The 21,391-nt window shown below is 38.2% G+C and overlaps 1 protein-coding gene across 5 annotated transcripts in view; it reads right to left on the bottom strand.

Annotated features, from left to right (window-relative positions):
* Positions 1-18,767: 18,767 nt before the first annotated feature.
* LOC149679383 (uncharacterized) overlaps positions 18,768-21,391 on the bottom strand; it is a 49,821-nt gene continuing 47,197 nt past the window's right edge. For all 5 annotated transcript variants that reach the window (XM_089835079.1, XM_089835078.1, XM_089835076.1 and 2 more), the window contains one exon: positions 18,768-19,824. In XM_089835079.1, coding sequence (XP_089691205.1) covers positions 19,139-19,824 — 686 coding nt within the window. In that variant the 3' untranslated portion in view covers positions 18,768-19,138. The remainder of the gene's footprint in view (positions 19,825-21,391) is intronic.

Here is a 21,391-nt window from a genome sequence, read left to right as displayed (position 1 = left end):
CTGCATTACAGAAACGAAATCCAAACACAAGCGTTTACTTTTTGGTTCACTAGGCCTATTGACAAATTAAAGTTCATTTGACCAACATAGTAGCATTGTACTTGTATTCACTTTAGAAAGGATTATGCTATAAACAGATGTAGTATAGCTTAGGTAATATATAAACATCCATTTTAAATAATAATATTAAAAAAACATTTTTGGAATATCAAAATGAAATAGAGCTTTAAAGCTACAAAAGTACTAAATGCATCATAATTACGAAAAGTATTTCCACATATTCACTTTATATTAAGGATAAAGGGAATATTATGGTTCTGTAGGATTCCTTTACACATCAAAACAAAACGAACTTCTAACGCAGCGCACTACTGTAACAACGGACGGACACACACATGCGAGGACCTGAGGCTGCTAGCCGAAATAAGAGCAAACTCTGACCCGTAACTTAGCCAAGGCTTAAGCTTTAAAACCCCAATAACTTTTTAAGCTTCATAGATATAATCGAAAAAATTTCATAAAATAATTAACAGACACTATTCATTCGCATTCAGTCGCTGCTACACCGATTTTATAAATAGTTCCTAAATTATCCATCAAATTAACATCTCGAAATCGTTCAGGGAGATACGTTTCCTCCATTGCTGCTACGTCACAAATGCGTTGCTCAACGAAGTAATCGGCTCTTACAGCCGATGACTTCGATGCCTCTTCGCTTACAATCGTGACGTCAAACCGGAAGTTCCGAAAATCGTTCAGAGGCGAATGCGCATTCAACGGAGCCTCCGTTGAGCGTTACTGAACGCAGCCTATGTAGCATAATATTAAAGAGAATAAATAGGAAGTTAGGAACTCATGTATAGTGAACTTGAACGGAGATGCGAACCGTATTCTAAAAGAACGAGGTGGAATCTGTAATTTGAAATATTTCTGAATGTTCTTATGACGTCAGTACACCTTTTAGTCTATTTGCCTAGAGCTTTATTCTTCGATGTTGAAATTTTTGAAGAATCAACATGAAGGCATATTTTCGAGGCCCTTGGAAATAATTTGCCTTTACGTTTAATTATGAACTCTTTTTCAAGCCATATTTAATAATTTGTTCTAATATAGAGAGAACCAATAGACTAACCTCTTGGGGTTAATGTTGGTCACTTTAAAATTGTATTCTGACTGTAAGTCAACTTACTTTTTTGGGAAAGTATCGATAAGGACTTTATTTTGGTACTTAAATCACCTTTACCTTTCATTTTCACTTTGAAAGATCCTCATTTCTATTTCTAAATTTCTGTTCAATTGCAATTTTACACCAAAACTACACCAATTATTGCGCCCATTGACACCAAATTTTACCCTCCGTTTTTGTTGTTTATTCGTTTTGAAAATTCCAAATAAGTTGGACAGACGTTGTGCAAGTTTTGAAAAACTGCCTACACCGATACCATGATTTCACTACTGTTAGTGTATTTTAATGATTATTTAGGTTAATTTAAACGTAAAATAGTAAAAATGAGGTTGGACGAACAACGGCTCGTCTTTTTTCCTCTCCGAGTGACGTATGTCACGGAGAGGCTCTGTAACGATCGTGTGTGTCTGTCTGTGTGTGTGTCTGTTGTTACACCCACGTGACCGCGTTCGCAGTTTCCAAATCGGAGCAAACGTGTTCGCCATTTCCGAACTGCTTTCACAGTCACGGAAATGGCTACTCTATGGCGAGTTCTCACACCACCATCTTGTGGTCTTTGTCCATCCCACACGGACACCAGTCTGTACTTACAGGCTTCTAATCACCACCATCTTATGGCCTTCGTCCATCCCACATGGACACCAGTCTGTACACACTGGCTTCTAACACCACCATCTTCTGGTCATTGTCCATCCCACATGGACACCAGTCTGTACACACTGGCTTCTAACACCACCATCTTCTGGTCATTGTCCATCCCACATGGACACCAGTCTGTACACACTGGCTTCTAACACCACCATCTTCTGGTCTTCGTTTTTGTCCATCGCACATGGACACCAGTCTGTACTTACAGGCTTCTAATCACCACCATCTTATGGCCTTCGTCCATCCCACATGGACACCAGTCTGTACACACTGGCTTCTAACACCACCATCTTCTGGTCATTGTCCATCCCACATGGACACCAGTCTGTACACACTGGCTTCTAACACCACCATCTTCTGGTCTTCGTTTTTGTCCATCGCACATGGACACCAGTCTGTACTTACTGGCTTCTAACACCACCATCTTTTGGTCATTGTCCATCCCACATGGACACCAGTCTGTACACACTGGCTTCTAACACCACCATCTTCTGGTCTTTGTTTTTGTCCATACCACATGGACACCAGTCTGTACACCTGGCTTCTACACCACCATCTTCTGGTCTTTGTTTTTGTCCATCCCACATGGACACCAGTCTGCACACCTGGCTTCTACTCCATCGTCATCGTTTGGTTTAAGACATTCGCGGCGATCAGCTAGGGTTACGAGAAACGTCTAGCCTCCCTAGGGTGGGTTGTCCACGATAGGTTTTCGCAATAGACCTTTTCACCGGTAGAGCGGGGGTGAACAGGGGGGGAAAATTTCGAGAGGTGAGCATGCGTAGAAAGAATGTTTGGGGGCAGTGCAGTACTTTTAACCATTCCTTTTGCCTTATTTGCTACGCATTCGAGTTTATTTTTATAAAACATTGTTTTATTACTTGTTGTAAAAGTATTAATTGAACTTCCGAGGTGAAATTTTATCGAATTCAATTGATAGACGTAAAATTAGGGAATTTAATGAAATTCTACTCACTTACGAGCGTGTTATACGCAGCACTTTCGGCACGGCATCGGCGGTCATCGCCGATGATCCCATACCGTCGCCGAGGCTTAGTGAGTTTAACCTACTAGTATCAATGCACCGTTTCCATTAGAACTTAAACACTTTATTTCTTAACATGGTTTTTACCTCTCCGTGTGACGTAGTCCAGGAGAGGTTCTGTAACGGCCGTGTCTGTCTGTGTGTCTGTGTGTGTGTCTGTCTGTCTGTCTGTCTGTCCGTTGTTACACCCACGTGACCGCGTTCGCAGTTTGCGTATCGGAGCAAACGTGTTCGCCATTTCCGAACTGCTTTCACAGTCACGGAAATGGCTCCTCTACTTGAGTTCTCACACCACCAATCTTCTGGTCTTTGTCCACACCACACGGACACTAGTCTGTTCTTACTGGCTGCTAATCACCACCATCTTCTGGTCTTCGTCCATTCCACGTGGACACCAGTCTGTACATACTGGCTTCTAATCACCACCATCTTCTGTTCTTTGTCAATCCCACATTGACACCCGTCTGAACTTACACTGCCTTCTAACACCACCATCCACTGGTCTTCCGTCTATTCCACATAGACACCAATCTGTATCATTGGCTTCTACTCCATTATCCTCGTTTGGTTTTAGGATATACGCGGCGATCAGCTAGGGTTACGAGAAACGTCTAGCCTCCCTAAGGTAGGATCGCTACCAAAGGTTTTCGCATTTGCGGTTTTTCCTTACTATTATAATGGAAACGAATCGTATATATACCCCAAAATTTGAAGAAAGCGGGAAGAGGGGTACCCTTCACTTTAAACGTCAATATTAGCAAAGTTTGAGAAGATAATAAGTATAACTTTATTTTAAACGATTTAACTATTATTAATGTTAATTATTGAAGATTAAAATAATTAAAAATAATTATATTTATTTAAATATTAAAGATAAACCTCTCGTGCAAAGAGAGAGATTATCATTGCCTCCTATATCTACCAAGGCCCGTGCATGCGATATATTTCCTTCATTGCCTCCTATATCGATCAAGGCCCGTGCATTGTGATATATTTCATTCATTGCATAAACATAAGCGAGATTGTTTTGGGAAAAAAATACTGCTTCCACTAATGGGTTTATACTCCTTGTTACTGTTGTATAGAGTAATCATGATAAAAGCTTAAAAAATTACGAGAGGACAGACCTTTTTTATCCTCATTCAAAAATATTTTTTGGTGCTAAGACTGCTTTAAAAAATCCAAACGGTTAGGCATTGGTAAAAAAGACAAATGATATTTTTCAAATCTTATGAGATAACGCCCACCTAGTTGAAAATTGCCGTTTTTTATCCGCGGGAGCCATTCCTTATGAGAATTTCGATGCTAGTAGGTTGTCAATTAAACTACCGGTATATTATTGTTGTTGGAAATTGGATATTAAGTCAAATTAAGTGGTTGTAAAGAGCCAGCAGGTTTTTGCCGCTTCTTTTTGTGAGTATTTGATTTTTATATGTAAAATGGAGGAAGATAATGTTGAGAGTAAGGATGAAATGCGGAAGCGCAAAGCGCGGGAAAGGATGAGGGCAAAAAGGTCGACGTTTTCATTGGATACTTAAGGTTATATAATCTTCTCGACACGGAGAGGTAATATTTTGGTTTTCCCGACTTGTAATTGTACTATCTCGGTTTTAAATACTAGGCATTTTATTTTAATATTGAATTTCAAAAGGTCTCCCATACGTCCATCGTAGTTTAGTTTACACGTTTAACTCCATAGAAGCGCTATAACTCGTGCCCCCAAACATTGCAACTTCTCATGCGCGGCCCTTAAAGTGAATAGGCTAATTGCGGTTGTTCTTACTTTTAACTGTAGTTCGACACCCTTATATACTACCTATTTGAATAAGGCGAAGCAAACGGCGTATGCTTCATTTCAAACGCCAATATTAGTCAAGTCTCTCAAGAATGTTTAATTGTTCTTTTTTAAAACGATGTAACGTTCAATAAGGCGAATAACTAGCGAAGAAAATATTAAATATTAATTATATTCATTTTAATATTTAAGATAATCTTGTTTCTCAATTCAAAATTAATACGGAAAGAGTTAAAAAGCAGTCTATGCTTTTGTCTGTGTGTGTCCGTCCGTTGTTACAGTAGTGCGCTGCGTTAGAAGTTCGTTTTGTTACCTCTCCGTGTGACGTAGTCCAGGAGAGGTTCTGTAACGGCCGTGTCTGTCTGTGTGTGTGTGTGTCTGTCTGTCCGTTGTTACACCCACGTGACCGCGTTCGCAGTTTGCGTATCGGAGCAAACGTGTTCGCCATTTCCGATCTGCTTTCATAGTCACGGAAATGGCTCCTCTACTTGAGTTTTCACACCACCATCTTCTGATCTTTGTCCATCCCACATGAACACCAGTCTGGTACTTTTCTGGCTTCCAACACCATCATCTTCTGTTCTTTGTCAATCCCACATTGACACCAGTCTGCACTTACACTGGCTTCTAACACCACCATCCACTTCTCTGCCGTCTATTCCACATAGACACCAATCTGTATCATTGGCTTCTACTCCATTATCATCGTTTGAATTTAGGATATACGCGGCGATCAGCTAGGGTTACGAGAAACGTCTAGCCTCCCTAAGGTGGGATCGCCACCAAAGGTTTTCGCAATTGCGCTTTTTCCTTACTATTATAATGGAATCGAATCGTATATATACCCCAAAATTTGAAGAAAGCGGGCAAGAGGGGTACCCTTCACTTTAAACGTCAATATTAGCAAAGTTTGAGATGATAATAGGTATAACTTTATTTTAAACGATTTAACTATTATTAATGTTAATTATTGAAGATTAAAATAATTAAAAATAATTATATTTATTTAAATATTAAAGATAAACCTCTCGTACAAAGAGACATTATCACTGCCTCCTGTATCAACCAAGGCCCGTGCATGCGATATATTTCTTTCATTGCCTCCTATATCTACCAAGGCCCGTGCATGCGATATATTTCCTTCATAGCCTCCAGATCTATCAAGGCCCGTGAATTGTGATATATTTCATTCATTGCCTCCTATATCTACCAAGGCCCGTGCATGCGATATATTTCCTTCATTGCCTCCAGATCTATCAAGGCCCGTGAATTGTGATATATTTCATTCATTGCCTCCTATATCTACCAAGGCCCGTGCATGCGATATATTTCCTTCATTGCCTCCAGATCTATCAAGGCCCGTGAATTGTGATATATTTCATTCATTGCCTCCTATATATAAAAAGGATGAGGGCAAAAGTGTTTTCATTGGATAATTTTGTTTATATAATCTTCTCGACACGGAGAGGTAATATTTTGGTTTTCCCAACTTGTTTTGATGTGTAAAGGAATCCTACAGAACCATAATATTCCCTTTATCCTTAATATAAAGTGAATATGTGGAAATACTTTTCGTAATTATGATGCATTTAGTACTTTTGTAGCTTTAAAGCTCTATTTCATTTTGATATTCCAAAAATGTTTTTTTAATATTATTATTTAAAATGGATGTTTATATATTACCTAAGCTATACTACATCTGTTTATAGCATAATCCTTTCTAAAGTGAATACAAGTACAATGCTACTATGTTGGTCAAATGAACTTTAATTTGTCAATAGGCCTAGTGAACCAAAAAGTAAACGCTTGTGTTTGGATTTCGTTTCTGTAATGCAGAGACATTAACGGTTCAGAGTGAGCCGAAAGTTAAGTACACTTTAGGCTTAGATATTATAATCATGGTGGAAATCTGGGCCGCGTTCAGCAGAGCCCAGCGCTGTTAACAGTGTCCAACATAACGGGATTTTGTTTTTGAATTTTGACGTCACGGTGCTTAGCGCTGAGCTAGCGCGGTCTTCAAAGAAAATAGTCGGCTTTTTGGATAACGTGACGTAAAACGTGTAGTTCTCAGCTTGGCGAAAAAACCATGGATGAATTAATACAAATAGCTCTTTGGGACTATAGCTATTTAATTGGCGTGAAACCAGTTGATCACGCGAGAATTTTGAGAGATATGCTAGTTTCTAATTTTAATTATAAAAGTTGTTATCTATCTCTATAAATATGTTATCATACAATTTTTGTTAAGCCTTGGTACCTTGCACGCTTTATTGCGCTAGCGTCATTTATAAAACGCCGATGACCGGAGAGAAGCTATGACGACAGAGCTCACCGGTAAACATTTCCAAAATCCGCTGTCTTTTTTGGTGAGCTCTGCTGAACGCAGCCCAGACCAGTGAAAGGTCTGATCGTAATCGGATAATAGCTTCGTGTTTTCATGCTTTTTATGGTACGCATTTACTTTTAGTGTGTGTAGCCACAAATAAGCTTTGGTGTTATCATGAGTGAATCATATACTAGCTCCCTATAAGTTACTCAGTCACACTGGCCTAATGTATCCAGCATTTTCTTCCGAATAGTAGTCGAGAGGAGGGGAGGCGGGTGAAAGTGATAGTAGACGGCGCCCTCTCTTAGGGCTTTGAAATTAATATATCGAGAACTTGAAAGTGACGATAGTTCCAAATGGTATTAACGGTTTTGGAGGTTTGACTTCTTTGCGTCACATTCATTCTTTTGCTTATTGAAAAATAATTTTGGTTTCACAACAGGCTTCGTTAAAAATGGGTTGGGCCTTTCTTTAAGTTTTTCTATTAGTTCTTTAGACGCATTATTATAAAGTTTAGTAAGGTTTTCCAGATGACTATTAAGTTGTTGTTTAGCTCTTATTTTTTGATAAAGTTTGGTTCTCTCACCATAAATAGTTCCTGCCTCTGAATGTTGCCTACGGAATAAAATTGTTTATGCCGTAGGCAACGCTCTGAAGTCTGAATTTAAATGAGTTTCTATCATTTGGGCTTTGTCAAAAAATATCCAAAATTCTGCCATTTTAATGCGAAAAAAATAAAACTTCCTATTGCGCCAACCCTAACCCATTAAAATAATTTCAAAGATAGAATACGACTGTGAACCGTCCGCAAACAATCACAACATTTCTATAACGTCGTATGCTTATACTAACTACCTTTCAGTTCAAAGTTTCATTGGTTGATCTCCTTTTCTAAAATAGTGGGAATCCTCCTATGCGTCGTCTGCTAAAACATTTTAACGACTTTCGGCTTTGGCTTTTCGGGGTCAAATAGTGAGCTTCGGCAGAAAATTGTGGGGTAAAATTTAAAAATGCGAAAACTCCCAATAAACGTCACAATTAAATTAGGTTACTTAAATCCATTTCAGAAACTAATAAAGCTAACTAAACTACCCTCTTGCCTACAACTTAAATTTAGTTACAAAAAACCTGAAATTAACCTAAAAAAGGCATTTTTTAAGTGGGAACACGAAACTGCATAAACCTAAAAGGTGCGAAATTCGAACAGTAAATATAAAGTAAAAATAAAATGAACTATACTAAACATTGCAATTAAAGAAAATTATTAATTTAAACTTGTTTTATACTCTAAATGAACACTATTTAGCACGCTTCAAGATATATCAAATGAATTAACGTGAAATTAGACCAAAAATATAAATTTTTTGGATAAAAATTCTAATAACTACTTAATTAAGATTAACAACTTGGGAAAACCAAAATATTACCTCTCCGAGTCAAGACGACTACTTACAAACTTATTTACCCAGATATGGAAATGTTTCTTAAGTTAAAATGTATGAAATATTAAAGCAGTATACAAAGCATAGCAAATATACTGTAAATCAGACGACATTTTACATCCAATAATGATATACTTGTACACATTAAAATCATCCGATGGGGGAGAAACGGGAAATGAAGAGATAAAACTTTGGAGGGATACTACCTTTACGTGTTTGTAAAGGCCCAATTTTCTACTCCTCAACTGTATGCCCTCTATGTTCAAAGCCATATTCACAACAGGGTTGCCATATAAACACTATCCTCTCGTTTCACCTCAACGATTTTCTTAGTTTGTCAACATGACTGTTAACGTTACATAACACCATGAGTGAATCATATACTAGCTCCCTATAAGTTACTCAGCCACACTGGCCTAATGTATCCAGCGTTTTCTTCCCGCCAAAAAAGTGTTACCTATATGCGACCTACAGTGAGAGAAAATAACACTTCTCCCGGCGCTTACGTATTTCCGGTAAAAAACTGGAAAAGGAGATCAACCAATGAAACTTTGAACTGAAAGGTAGTTAGTATAAGCATACGACGTTATAGAAATGTTGTGATTGTTTGCGGACGGTTCACAGTCGTATTCTATCTTTGAAATTATTTTAATGGGTTAGGGTTGGCGCAATAGGAAGTTTTATTTTTTTCGCATTAAAATGGCAGAATTTTGGATATTTTTTGACAAAGCCCAAATGATAGAAACTCATTTAAATTCAGACTTCAGAGCGTTGCCTACGGCATAAACAATTTTATTCCGTAGGCAACATTCAGAGGCAGGAACTATTTATGGTGAGAGAACCAAACTTTATCAAAAAATAAGAGCTAAACAACAACTTAATAGTCATCTGGAAAACCTTACTAAACTTTATAATAATGCGTCTAAAGAACTAATAGAAAAACTTAAAGAAAGGCCCAACCCATTTTTAACGAAGCCTGTTGTGAAACCAAAATTATTTTTCAATAAGCAAAAGAATGAATGTGACGCAAAGAAGTCAAACCTTCAAAACCGTTAATACCATTTGGAACTATCGTCACTTTCAAGTTCTCGATATATTAATTTCAAAGCCCTAAGAGAGGGCGCCGTCTACTATCACTTTCACCCGCCTCCCCTCCTCTCGACTACTATTCGGAAGAAAATGCTGGATACATTAGGCCAGTGTGACTGAGTAACTTATAGGGAGCTAGTATATGATTCACTCATGATAACACCAAAGCTTATTTGTGGCTACACACACTAAAAGTAAATGCGTACCATAAAAAGCATGAAAACACGAAGCTATTATCCGATTACGATCAGACCTTTCACTGGTCTGGGCTGCGTTCAGCAGAGCTCACCAAAAAAGACAGCGGATTTTGGAAATGTTTACCGGTGAGCTCTGTCGTCATAGCTTCTCTCCGGTCATCGGCGTTTTATAAATGACGCTAGCGCAATAAAGCGTGCAAGGTACCAAGGCTTAACAAAAATTGTATGATAACATATTTATAGAGATAGATAACAACTTTTATAATTAAAATTAGAAACTAGCATATCTCTCAAAATTCTCGCGTGATCAACTGGTTTCACGCCAATTAAATAGCTATAGTCCCAAAGAGCTATTTGTATTAATTCATCCATGGTTTTTTCGCCAAGCTGAGAACTACACGTTTTACGTCACGTTATCCAAAAAGCCGACTATTTTCTTTGAAGACCGCGCTAGCTCAGCGCTAAGCACCGTGACGTCAAAATTCAAAAACAAAATCCCGTTATGTTGGACACTGTTAACAGCGCTGGGCTCTGCTGAACGCGGCCCAGATTTCCACCATGATTATAATATCTAAGCCTAAAGTGTACTTAACTTTCGGCTCACTCTGAACCGTTAATGTCTCTGCATTACAGAAACGAAATCCAAACACAAGCGTTTACTTTTTGGTTCACTAGGCCTATTGACAAATTAAAGTTCATTTGACCAACATAGTAGCATTGTACTTGTATTCATTTTAGAAAGGATTATGCTATAAACAGATGTAGTATAGCTTAGGTAATATATAAACATCCATTTTAAATAATAATATTAAAAAACATTTTTGGAATATCAAAATGAAATAGAGCTTTAAAGCTACAAAAGTACTAAATGCATCATAATTACGAAAAGTATTTCCACATATTCACTTTATATTAAGGATAAAGGGAATATTATGGTTCTGTAGGATTCCTTTACACATCAAAACAAAACGAACTTCTAACGCAGCGCACTACTGTAACAACGGACGGACACACACAGACAAAAGCATAGACTGCTTTTTAACTCTTTCCGTATTAATTTTGAATTGAGAAACAAGATTATCTTAAATATTAAAATGAATATAATTAATATTTAATATTTTCTTCGCTAGTTATTCGCCTTATTGAACGTTACATCGTTTTAAAAAAGAACAATTAAACATTCTTGAGAGACTTGACTAATATTGGCGTTTGAAATGAAGCATACGCCGTTTGCTTCGCCTTATTCAAATAGGTAGTATATAAGGGTGTCGAACTACAGTTAAAAGTAAGAACAACCGCAATTAGCCTATTCACTTTAAGGGCCGCGCATGAGAAGTTGCAATGTTTGGGGGCACGAGTTATAGCGCTTCTATGGAGTTAAACGTGTAAACTAAACTACGATGGACGTATGGGAGACCTTTTGAAATTCAATATTAAAATAAAATGCCTAGTATTTAAAACCGAGATAGTACAATTACAAGTCGGGAAAACCAAAATATTACCTCTCCGTGTCGAGAAGATTATATAACCTTAAGTATCCAATGAAAACGTCGACCTTTTTGCCCTCATCCTTTCCCGCGCTTTGCGCTTCCGCATTTCATCCTTACTCTCAACATTATCTTCCTCCATTTTACATATAAAAATCAAATACTCACAAAAAGAAGCGGCAAAAACCTGCTGGCTCTTTACAACCACTTAATTTGACTTAATATCCAATTTCCAACAACAATAATATACCGGTAGTTTAATTGACAACCTACTAGCATCGAAATTCTCATAAGGAATGGCTCCCGCGGATAAAAAACGGCAATTTTCAACTAGGTGGGCGTTATCTCATAAGATTTGAAAAATATCATTTGTCTTTTTTACCAATGCCTAACCGTTTGGATTTTTTAAAGCAGTCTTAGCACCAAAAAATATTTTTGAATGAGGATAAAAAAGGTCTGTCCTCTCGTAATTTTTTAAGCTTTTATCATGATTACTCTATACAACAGTAACAAGGAGTATAAACCCATTAGTGGAAGCAGTATTTTTTTCCCAAAACAATCTCGCTTATGTTTATGCAATGAATGAAATATATCACAATGCACGGGCCTTGATCGATATAGGAGGCAATGAAGGAAATATATCGCATGCACGGGCCTTGGTAGATATAGGAGGCAATGATAATCTCTCTCTTTGCACGAGAGGTTTATCTTTAATATTTTAATAAATATAATTATTTTTAATTATTTTAATCTTCAATAATTAACATTAATAATAGTTAAATCGTTTAAAATAAAGTTATACTTATTATCTTCTCAAACTTTGCTAATATTGACGTTTAAAGTGAAGGGTACCCCTCTTCCCGCTTTCTTCAAATTTTGGGGTATATATACGATTCGTTTCCATTATAATAGTAAGGAAAAACCGCAAATGCGAAAACCTTTGGTAGCGATCCTACCTTAGGGAGGCTAGACGTTTCTCGTAACCCTAGCTGATCGCCGCGTATATCCTAAAACCAAACGAGGATAATGGAGTAGAAGCCAATGATACAGATTGGTGTCTATGTGGAATAGACGGAAGACCAGTGGATGGTGGTGTTAGAAGGCAGTGTAAGTTCAGACGGGTGTCAATGTGGGATTGACAAAGAACAGAAGATGGTGGTGATTAGAAGCCAGTATGTACAGACTGGTGTCCACGTGGAATGGACGAAGACCAGAAGATGGTGGTGATTAGCAGCCAGTAAGAACAGACTAGTGTCCGTGTGGTGTGGACAAAGACCAGAAGATTGGTGGTGTGAGAACTCAAGTAGAGGAGCCATTTCCGTGACTGTGAAAGCAGTTCGGAAATGGCGAACACGTTTGCTCCGATACGCAAACTGCGAACGCGGTCACGTGGGTGTAACAACGGACAGACAGACAGACAGACAGACACACACACAGACACACAGACAGACACGGCCGTTACAGAACCTCTCCTGGACTACGTCACACGGAGAGGTAAAAACCATGTTAAGAAATAAAGTGTTTAAGTTCTAATGGAAACGGTGCATTGATACTAGTAGGTTAAACTCACTAAGCCTCGGCGACGGTATGGGATCATCGGCGATGACCGCCGATGCCGTGCCGAAAGTGCTGCGTATAACACGCTCGTAAGTGAGTAGAATTTCATTAAATTCCCTAATTTTACGTCTATCAATTGAATTCGATAAAATTTCACCTCGGAAGTTCAATTAATACTTTTACAACAAGTAATAAAACAATGTTTTATAAAAATAAACTCGAATGCGTAGCAAATAAGGCAAAAGGAATGGTTAAAAGTACTGCACTGCCCCCAAACATTCTTTCTACGCATGCTCACCTCTCGAAATTTCCCCCCCCTGTTCACCCCCGCTCTACCGGTGAAAAGGTCTATTGCGAAAACCTATCGTGGACAACCCACCCTAGGGAGGCTAGACGTTTCTCGTAACCCTAGCTGATCGCCGCGAATGTCTTAAACCAAACGATGACGATGGAGTAGAAGCCAGGTGTGCAGACTGGTGTCCATGTGGGATGGACAAAAACAAAGACCAGAAGATGGTGGTGTAGAAGCCAGGTGTACAGACTGGTGTCCATGTGGTATGGACAAAAACAAAGACCAGAAGATGGTGGTGTTAGAAGCCAGTGTGTACAGACTGGTGTCCATGTGGGATGGACAATGACCAAAAGATGGTGGTGTTAGAAGCCAGTAAGTACAGACTGGTGTCCATGTGCGATGGACAAAAACGAAGACCAGAAGATGGTGGTGTTAGAAGCCAGTGTGTACAGACTGGTGTCCATGTGGGATGGACAATGACCAGAAGATGGTGGTGTTAGAAGCCAGTGTGTACAGACTGGTGTCCATGTGGGATGGACGAAGGCCATAAGATGGTGGTGATTAGAAGCCTGTAAGTACAGACTGGTGTCCATGTGCGATGGACAAAAACGAAGACCAGAAGATGGTGGTGTTAGAAGCCAGTGTGTACAGACTGGTGTCCATGTGGGATGGACAATGACCAGAAGATGGTGGTGTTAGAAGCCAGTGTGTACAGACTGGTGTCCATGTGGGATGGACAATGACCAGAAGATGGTGGTGTTAGAAGCCAGTGTGTACAGACTGGTGTCCATGTGGGATGGACGAAGGCCATAAGATGGTGGTGATTAGAAGCCTGTAAGTACAGACTGGTGTCCGTGTGGGATGGACAAAGACCACAAGATGGTGGTGTGAGAACTCGCCATAGAGTAGCCATTTCCGTGACTGTGAAAGCAGTTCGGAAATGGCGAACACGTTTGCTCCGATTTGGAAACTGCGAACGCGGTCACGTGGGTGTAACAACAGACACACACACAGACAGACACACACGATCGTTACAGAGCCTCTCCGTGACATACGTCACTCGGAGAGGAAAAAAGACGAGCCGTTGTTCGTCCAACCTCATTTTTACTATTTTACGTTTAAATTAACCTAAATAATCATTAAAATACACTAACAGTAGTGAAATCATGGTATCGGTGTAGGCAGTTTTTCAAAACTTGCACAACGTCTGTCCAACTTATTTGGAATTTTCAAAACGAATAAACAACAAAAACGGAGGGTAAAATTTGGTGTCAATGGGCGCAATAATTGGTGTAGTTTTGGTGTAAAATTGCAATTGAACAGAAATTTAGAAATAGAAATGAGGATCTTTCAAAGTGAAAATGAAAGGTAAAGGTGATTTAAGTACCAAAATAAAGTCCTTATCGATACTTTCCCAAAAAAGTAAGTTGACTTACAGTCAGAATACAATTTTAAAGTGACCAACATTAACCCCAAGAGGTTAGTCTATTGGTTCTCTCTATATTAGAACAAATTATTAAATATGGCTTGAAAAAGAGTTCATAATTAAACGTAAAGGCAAATTATTTCCAAGGGCCTCGAAAATATGCCTTCATGTTGATTCTTCAAAAATTTCAACATCGAAGAATAAAGCTCTAGGCAAATAGACTAAAAGGTGTACTGACGTCATAAGAACATTCAGAAATATTTCAAATTACAGATTCCACCTCGTTCTTTTAGAATACGGTTCGCATCTCCGTTCAAGTTCACTATACATGAGTTCCTAACTTCCTATTTATTCTCTTTAATATTATGCTACATAGGCTGCGTTCAGTAACGCTCAACGGAGGCTCCGTTGAATGCGCATTCGCCTCTGAACGATTTTCGGAACTTCCGGTTTGACGTCACGATTGTAAGCGAAGAGGCATCGAAGTCATCGGCTGTAAGAGCCGATTACTTCGTTGAGCAACGCATTTGTGACGTAGCAGCAATGGAGGAAACGTATCTCCCTGAACGATTTCGAGATGTTAATTTGATGGATAATTTAGGAACTATTTATAAAATCGGTGTAGCAGCGACTGAATGCGAATGAATAGTGTCTGTTAATTATTTTATGAAATTTTTTCGATTATATCTATGAAGCTTAAAAAGTTATTGGGGTTTTAAAGCTTAAGCCTTGGCTAAGTTACGGGTCAGAGTTTGCTCTTATTTCGGCTAGCAGCCTCAGGTCCTCGCATGTGTGTGTCCGTCCGTTGTTACAGTAGTGCGCTGCGTTAGAAGTTCGTTTTGTTTTGATGTGTAAAGGAATCCTACAGAACCATAATATTCCCTTTATCCTTAATATAAAGTGAATATGTGGAAATACTTTTCGTAATTATGATGCATTTAGTACTTTTGTAGCTTTAAAGCTCTATTTCATTTTGATATTCCAAAAATGTTTTTTTAATATTATTATTTAAAATGGATGTTTATATATTACCTAAGCTATACTACATCTGTTTATAGCATAATCCTTTCTAAAGTGAATACAAGTACAATGCTACTATGTTGGTCAAATGAACTTTAATTTGTCAATAGGCCTAGTGAACCAAAAAGTAAACGCTTGTGTTTGGATTTCGTTTCTGTAATGCAGAGACATTAACGGTTCAGAGTGAGCCGAAAGTTAAGTACACTTTAGGCTTAGATATTATAATCATGGTGGAAATCTGGGCCGCGTTCAGCAGAGCCCAGCGCTGTTAACAGTGTCCAACATAACGGGATTTTGTTTTTGAATTTTGACGTCACGGTGCTTAGCGCTGAGCTAGCGCGGTCTTCAAAGAAAATAGTCGGCTTTTTGGATAACGTGACGTAAAACGTGTAGTTCTCAGCTTGGCGAAAAAACCATGGATGAATTAATACAAATAGCTCTTTGGGACTATAGCTATTTAATTGGCGTGAAACCAGTTGATCACGCGAGAATTTTGAGAGATATGCTAGTTTCTAATTTTAATTATAAAAGTTGTTATCTATCTCTATAAATATGTTATCATACAATTTTTGTTAAGCCTTGGTACCTTGCACGCTTTATTGCGCTAGCGTCATTTATAAAACGCCGATGACCGGAGAGAAGCTATGACGACAGAGCTCACCGGTAAACATTTCCAAAATCCGCTGTCTTTTTTGGTGAGCTCTGCTGAACGCAGCCCAGACCAGTGAAAGGTCTGATCGTAATCGGATAATAGCTTCGTGTTTTCATGCTTTTTATGGTACGCATTTACTTTTAGTGTGTGTAGCCACAAATAAGCTTTGGTGTTATCATGAGTGAATCATATACTAGCTCCCTATAAGTTACTCAGTCACACTGGCCTAATGTATCCAGCATTTTCTTCCGAATAGTAGTCGAGAGGAGGGGAGGCGGGTGAAAGTGATAGTAGACGGCGCCCTCTCTTAGGGCTTTGAAATTAATATATCGAGAACTTGAAAGTGACGATAGTTCCAAATGGTATTAACGGTTTTGGAGGTTTGACTTCTTTGCGTCACATTCATTCTTTTGCTTATTGAAAAATAATTTTGGTTTCACAACAGGCTTCGTTAAAAATGGGTTGGGCCTTTCTTTAAGTTTTTCTATTAGTTCTTTAGACGCATTATTATAAAGTTTAGTAAGGTTTTCCAGATGACTATTAAGTTGTTGTTTAGCTCTTATTTTTTGATAAAGTTTGGTTCTCTCACCATAAATAGTTCCTGCCTCTGAATGTTGCCTACGGAATAAAATTGTTTATGCCGTAGGCAACGCTCTGAAGTCTGAATTTAAATGAGTTTCTATCATTTGGGCTTTGTCAAAAAATATCCAAAATTCTGCCATTTTAATGCGAAAAAAATAAAACTTCCTATTGCGCCAACCCTAACCCATTAAAATAATTTCAAAGATAGAATACGACTGTGAACCGTCCGCAAACAATCACAACATTTCTATAACGTCGTATGCTTATACTAACTACCTTTCAGTTCAAAGTTTCATTGGTTGATCTCCTTTTCCAGTTTTTTACCGGAAATACGTAAGCGCCGGGAGAAGTGTTATTTTCTCTCACTGTAGGTCGCATATAGGTAACACTTTTTTGGCGGGAAGAAAACGCTGGATACATTAGGCCAGTGTGGCTGAGTAACTTATAGGGAGCTAGTATATGATTCACTCATGATTTCATATTAGTTTTAAATTCGCAGTTATAACATTGATTATTACAATGAAATATTATTGCTTAGTGTTTTTATTATTGCACCTAATTGCGGCAGAATTTGACCCGAATAAGGTTTTGGAGGAAACTAATGAAAAGCTTAAGAAACTGCAAGAAGATTGGCAAGTGAAACAAGATCAATGGCAGAAAAAGTAGGCTGATGTGCACGTCAAAGGTCAGGGCTTCGATTATAAAAAGATGGAAGAAGAATTCAAAACTCTTTGTGATGGAAATCAGAAAATGATCAATGATGTCATTGATAGTTATCAAGCGCAATTGCAAGCGCAAGGATAAGCTTCAGACTTGTTCTTAAAGAATTAATTTTAAAATAAACAATATAAAAATTGATGTTTACTATATTCATATGGGTTTTCTTAAGGGAACAGAAACCGCTTCAACCACAGTTAAACCTAAAGTAATGTCCTCCCGAGGGGCTAATCACTCTCAATCTCTCTGTACACCAATTAAGAATTAAGCGTGGTCATTTGAGCGCTGTCAAGGGCAGCGCTTTAAAAGATTACGTGTAATCCGTTTAGTACAGTCAAAGCTGGTAGATAAGAGGTAAGATATGGAGTGGAAATGATTATGGGCGAGCTGCGCCACTAAAAGTGTCCCAGTGTACCTCGCTTCGGAATAGGCGATTGCTAAGTGCCAAGGTCGGTCAAAAAAGTGCTGCCGCGTAGCGCCATAACGTTATAGGTAAGAGTGTTTCCACTCAGTCCAGAAAGAATTTAGAAGGGGAGTGGAAAGGGTGGTTTGGAATGTAGCGCAACGTCGTCTACTAAACGTTATCTAGGCAGGTCGACTTCCGGTATGATGCGTTTGTAACAGAGAGATTTTAGAACATGTGACCGGAAACTCGCCTACCCCAAAAAGTTCAACGCGACATCTTGGGCGTCATCACGTTTAATAGAGTCAAAGGGCCTTCCACTCCTATTCTAAATTCTCTCTGCTTAGTCTTTGTGTCCAAAGGAACACTGATTGAGCTGAGTGACTGGCCCCTCGTGTCTTCAACAACATAAATTTCTCGACACATCAATATTTGTTAAGCCAACGATTTTGAATGCTGAAATCAAGTGCATTCTTTAACGATCGATGGCATAACACCACGTGATTAGGTCTTTATCAATAAGCTACAAACGTGAACACACGTTGTTCGTTTCTCAACTGGAATTTTAGCCTGGTTCTTGTTGACACTGAAATTCCACCCCACCCCTCCCCCGAATAGTTTACCCTAACATCGGCGGCGAATAGTTTAGAGTTTACCCTAACATCGGCGAATAGTTTAGAGTTTACCCTAACATCGGCGAATAGTTTAGAGTTTACCCTAACATCGGCGAATAGTTTAGAGTTTACCCTAACATCGGCGAATAGTTTAGAGTTTACCCTAACATCGGCGAATAGTTTAGAGTTTACCCTAACATCGGCGAATAGTTAACATTTAGAAGCTCCTATATTTCAAAATACCCCACCTCGTTGGTCGCCGAGTATTTCTTAAAATATTCCTAGGCACTTGCTGGTAGTTGTATCTATTTTAATGAATTAACTTTTCATTTGCACAACATATTACTATTTTCAAAAGTAAGATTTTGTCTTAAATCTAGAAAACACTCAATTAACAAAAATTGTATTTTCAAAAAGTGTATATACATGTATTTAGTATATATTTTGTATTTTTTAAATTGTTGGGAAAGAAAAAGGAAAAAAAATGCCAAATGCAATTATATCCCTTTAACTATGAAAAGTAACATTATTGTTAAGTTGTTATATAGGACTCAGTTCAATTCAAATTAATTCTGAAAATGGCGACACAGTTTTGGCCCATTCATTAAAGAAGAGGATGAACTAAGGTTTTTGTCCAACACATTTAAAATGTATATCAATCTACTCATACATGTGTCTTATACGTTTATGTTTTGTCATATTACTCTTCTGCGTGCTTGCATAGTCACACTGATCACATTTGAAGGGTTTTCCACCACTGTGAATGCGTTGATGTGCGATCAAACTAATCTTCTGTGTACATTTATAGTCACACCGAGCACATTTGAAGGGTTTTTCACCGCTGTGAATGCGTTGATGTACTGTCAAACCGCACTTCCACGTACTTGCAAAGTCACACTGATCACATTTAAAAGGTTTTTCACCACTGTGAATGCGTTGATGAATGTTCAGAGAACTCTTCAGCGTGAATCCATAGTCACACTGATCACATTTGAACGGTTTGTCACCGCTATGAATGCGTTGATGTTTGATCAAATCAAACTTATACTTGCATGAATAGTCACACTGATCACATTTAAAAGGTTTTTCACCACTGTGAATGCGTTGATGAATGTTCAGAGAACTCTTCTGCGCGCTTGCATAATCGCACTGATCACATTTGAACGGTTTGTCACCGCTATGAATGCGTTGATGTTTGATCAAATCAAACTTATACTTGCATGAATAGTCACACTGATCACATTTGAAGCGTTTTCGTTCTTTACTCTTTCTAATGCGACGTTTTAGGCCCTTTTTATAATCAGTTGAATATTTGAACCCTGTGGTACGTTTCTTCTTGACTTTCCCTACAGAAAATATAAAAACCACAAACATCATTTATAATTTAGTATCAAAATACAATAACATTCAAGCGAACTTCATAAAAAAGGTAGTGCGTACGAAAACGCGGTGTTACAGAGAAACAAGTTGGGAAAACCAAAATATTACCTCTCCGAGCCGAGACGAATTTACTTTCTAATCTAAACACAGGTCCACCAGCCAGTGAGAAAAACCGGAAATACGTAGTTTAAATTGGCGGGATATTGCGAAGGTCATTTGTAAAGGTTTAATCGTTTAACATTTCCCTGTGTATCCTCATAATTCTAATGAGGACCTAATATCTATCACTTAAGTGTGTATTTAACTTTCGGCTCACTCTGAACAGTTAAAACCTCTTGTAAGAGGACACGAAACAAGGTCAATTCTGGTTTAAATCTAGGGTATCTTATTTCATAGCCCCAAAAGCTTCAACACTTATAGAGAGCGGAAGTATTAAAACCCATATTAAGTAGTGTAGTTAAAAGTTGTGTTTACACTATATATAAATGTAGTAAAGCTGAATTAAAAAGTAAACACCAAATTTGAAATGTTAATATAAAAGATGTTCTTGGAATATTGAGATGAAACAGAGCTTTATAGCTACGCAACTACTAAAAGAATCGTAATGCCGAAAATTATTTAAAATATTTCCATTTAATATTCTGCAAAAAGGAAATGTTATCGTTTTGTAAGAGATCTTATCATCCTACTCGCTTATTGTTAACTTTGATAAGCGTGTAGTGTTTCGATTCGGATGCAATCTTCATTATTCGTTCTATATAAACTCTCACTTGTGTCATTACATAGAAAGAAGTTTATCTTAAATAATTAATTAAATATAACTGATATTAATTATTTTAATCGTCAGTATTTTACGTTAATTATAGTTAAGTCGGTTTAAGAAACTTAATTCCTAAAATAAATTTAAACATAGCTATCTTTAACGTTATACCTCTAGGGAACACCTATATCAGAACTTTTGTAAATTTAGGGTATACAAGGCGATTGATTCACATTAAGTGGTAAGAAAATGCGCAATTGCGTGAACCTTTGGTGGCGATCCCACCTTAGGGAGGCTAGACGTTTCTCGTAACCCTAGCCGCTCGCCGCGTACATCTTAAGCCTAACGACGATGATGGAGTAGAAGCCAATGTTACAGATTGGTGTCTATTTGGTATAGACGAAAGACCAGTAGATGGTGGTGTTAGAAGCCAATGTTGCAGATTGGTGTCTATGTGGTATAGACGGAAGCCCAGGAGATGGTGGTTGTTAGAAGCCAATAAGGATAGATTGGTGTGTATGTGGTATACACGAAAGACTAGCGCATTGTGTTGTTGTTAGAAGCCAATAAATACAGAGGGTGTTGAGTGAAAGAATCGGCGGTTAGTCAGCAGATGAAGGCGTAACGACTAGTCAATGATTGGCGTTAAATAAGATAGATAAAGTTTTTCGGAATTTCTGTGTACTGCGAACGCGGTCCGGAAATTGCGAACACGTTTGCTCCGACTTGCCAACTGCGAACGCGGTGACAGAAACACACACAGACACACACAC

Source organism: Phalangium opilio, unplaced genomic scaffold (genome assembly GCF_054372755.1).
Source record: "Phalangium opilio isolate 3A_F unplaced genomic scaffold, DU_Popi_V2 ptg000041l_1, whole genome shotgun sequence".
Lineage (NCBI taxonomy): Eukaryota > Metazoa > Arthropoda > Arachnida > Opiliones > Phalangiidae > Phalangium > Phalangium opilio.
This window is presented reverse-complemented; position numbering and strand designations above follow the sequence as displayed.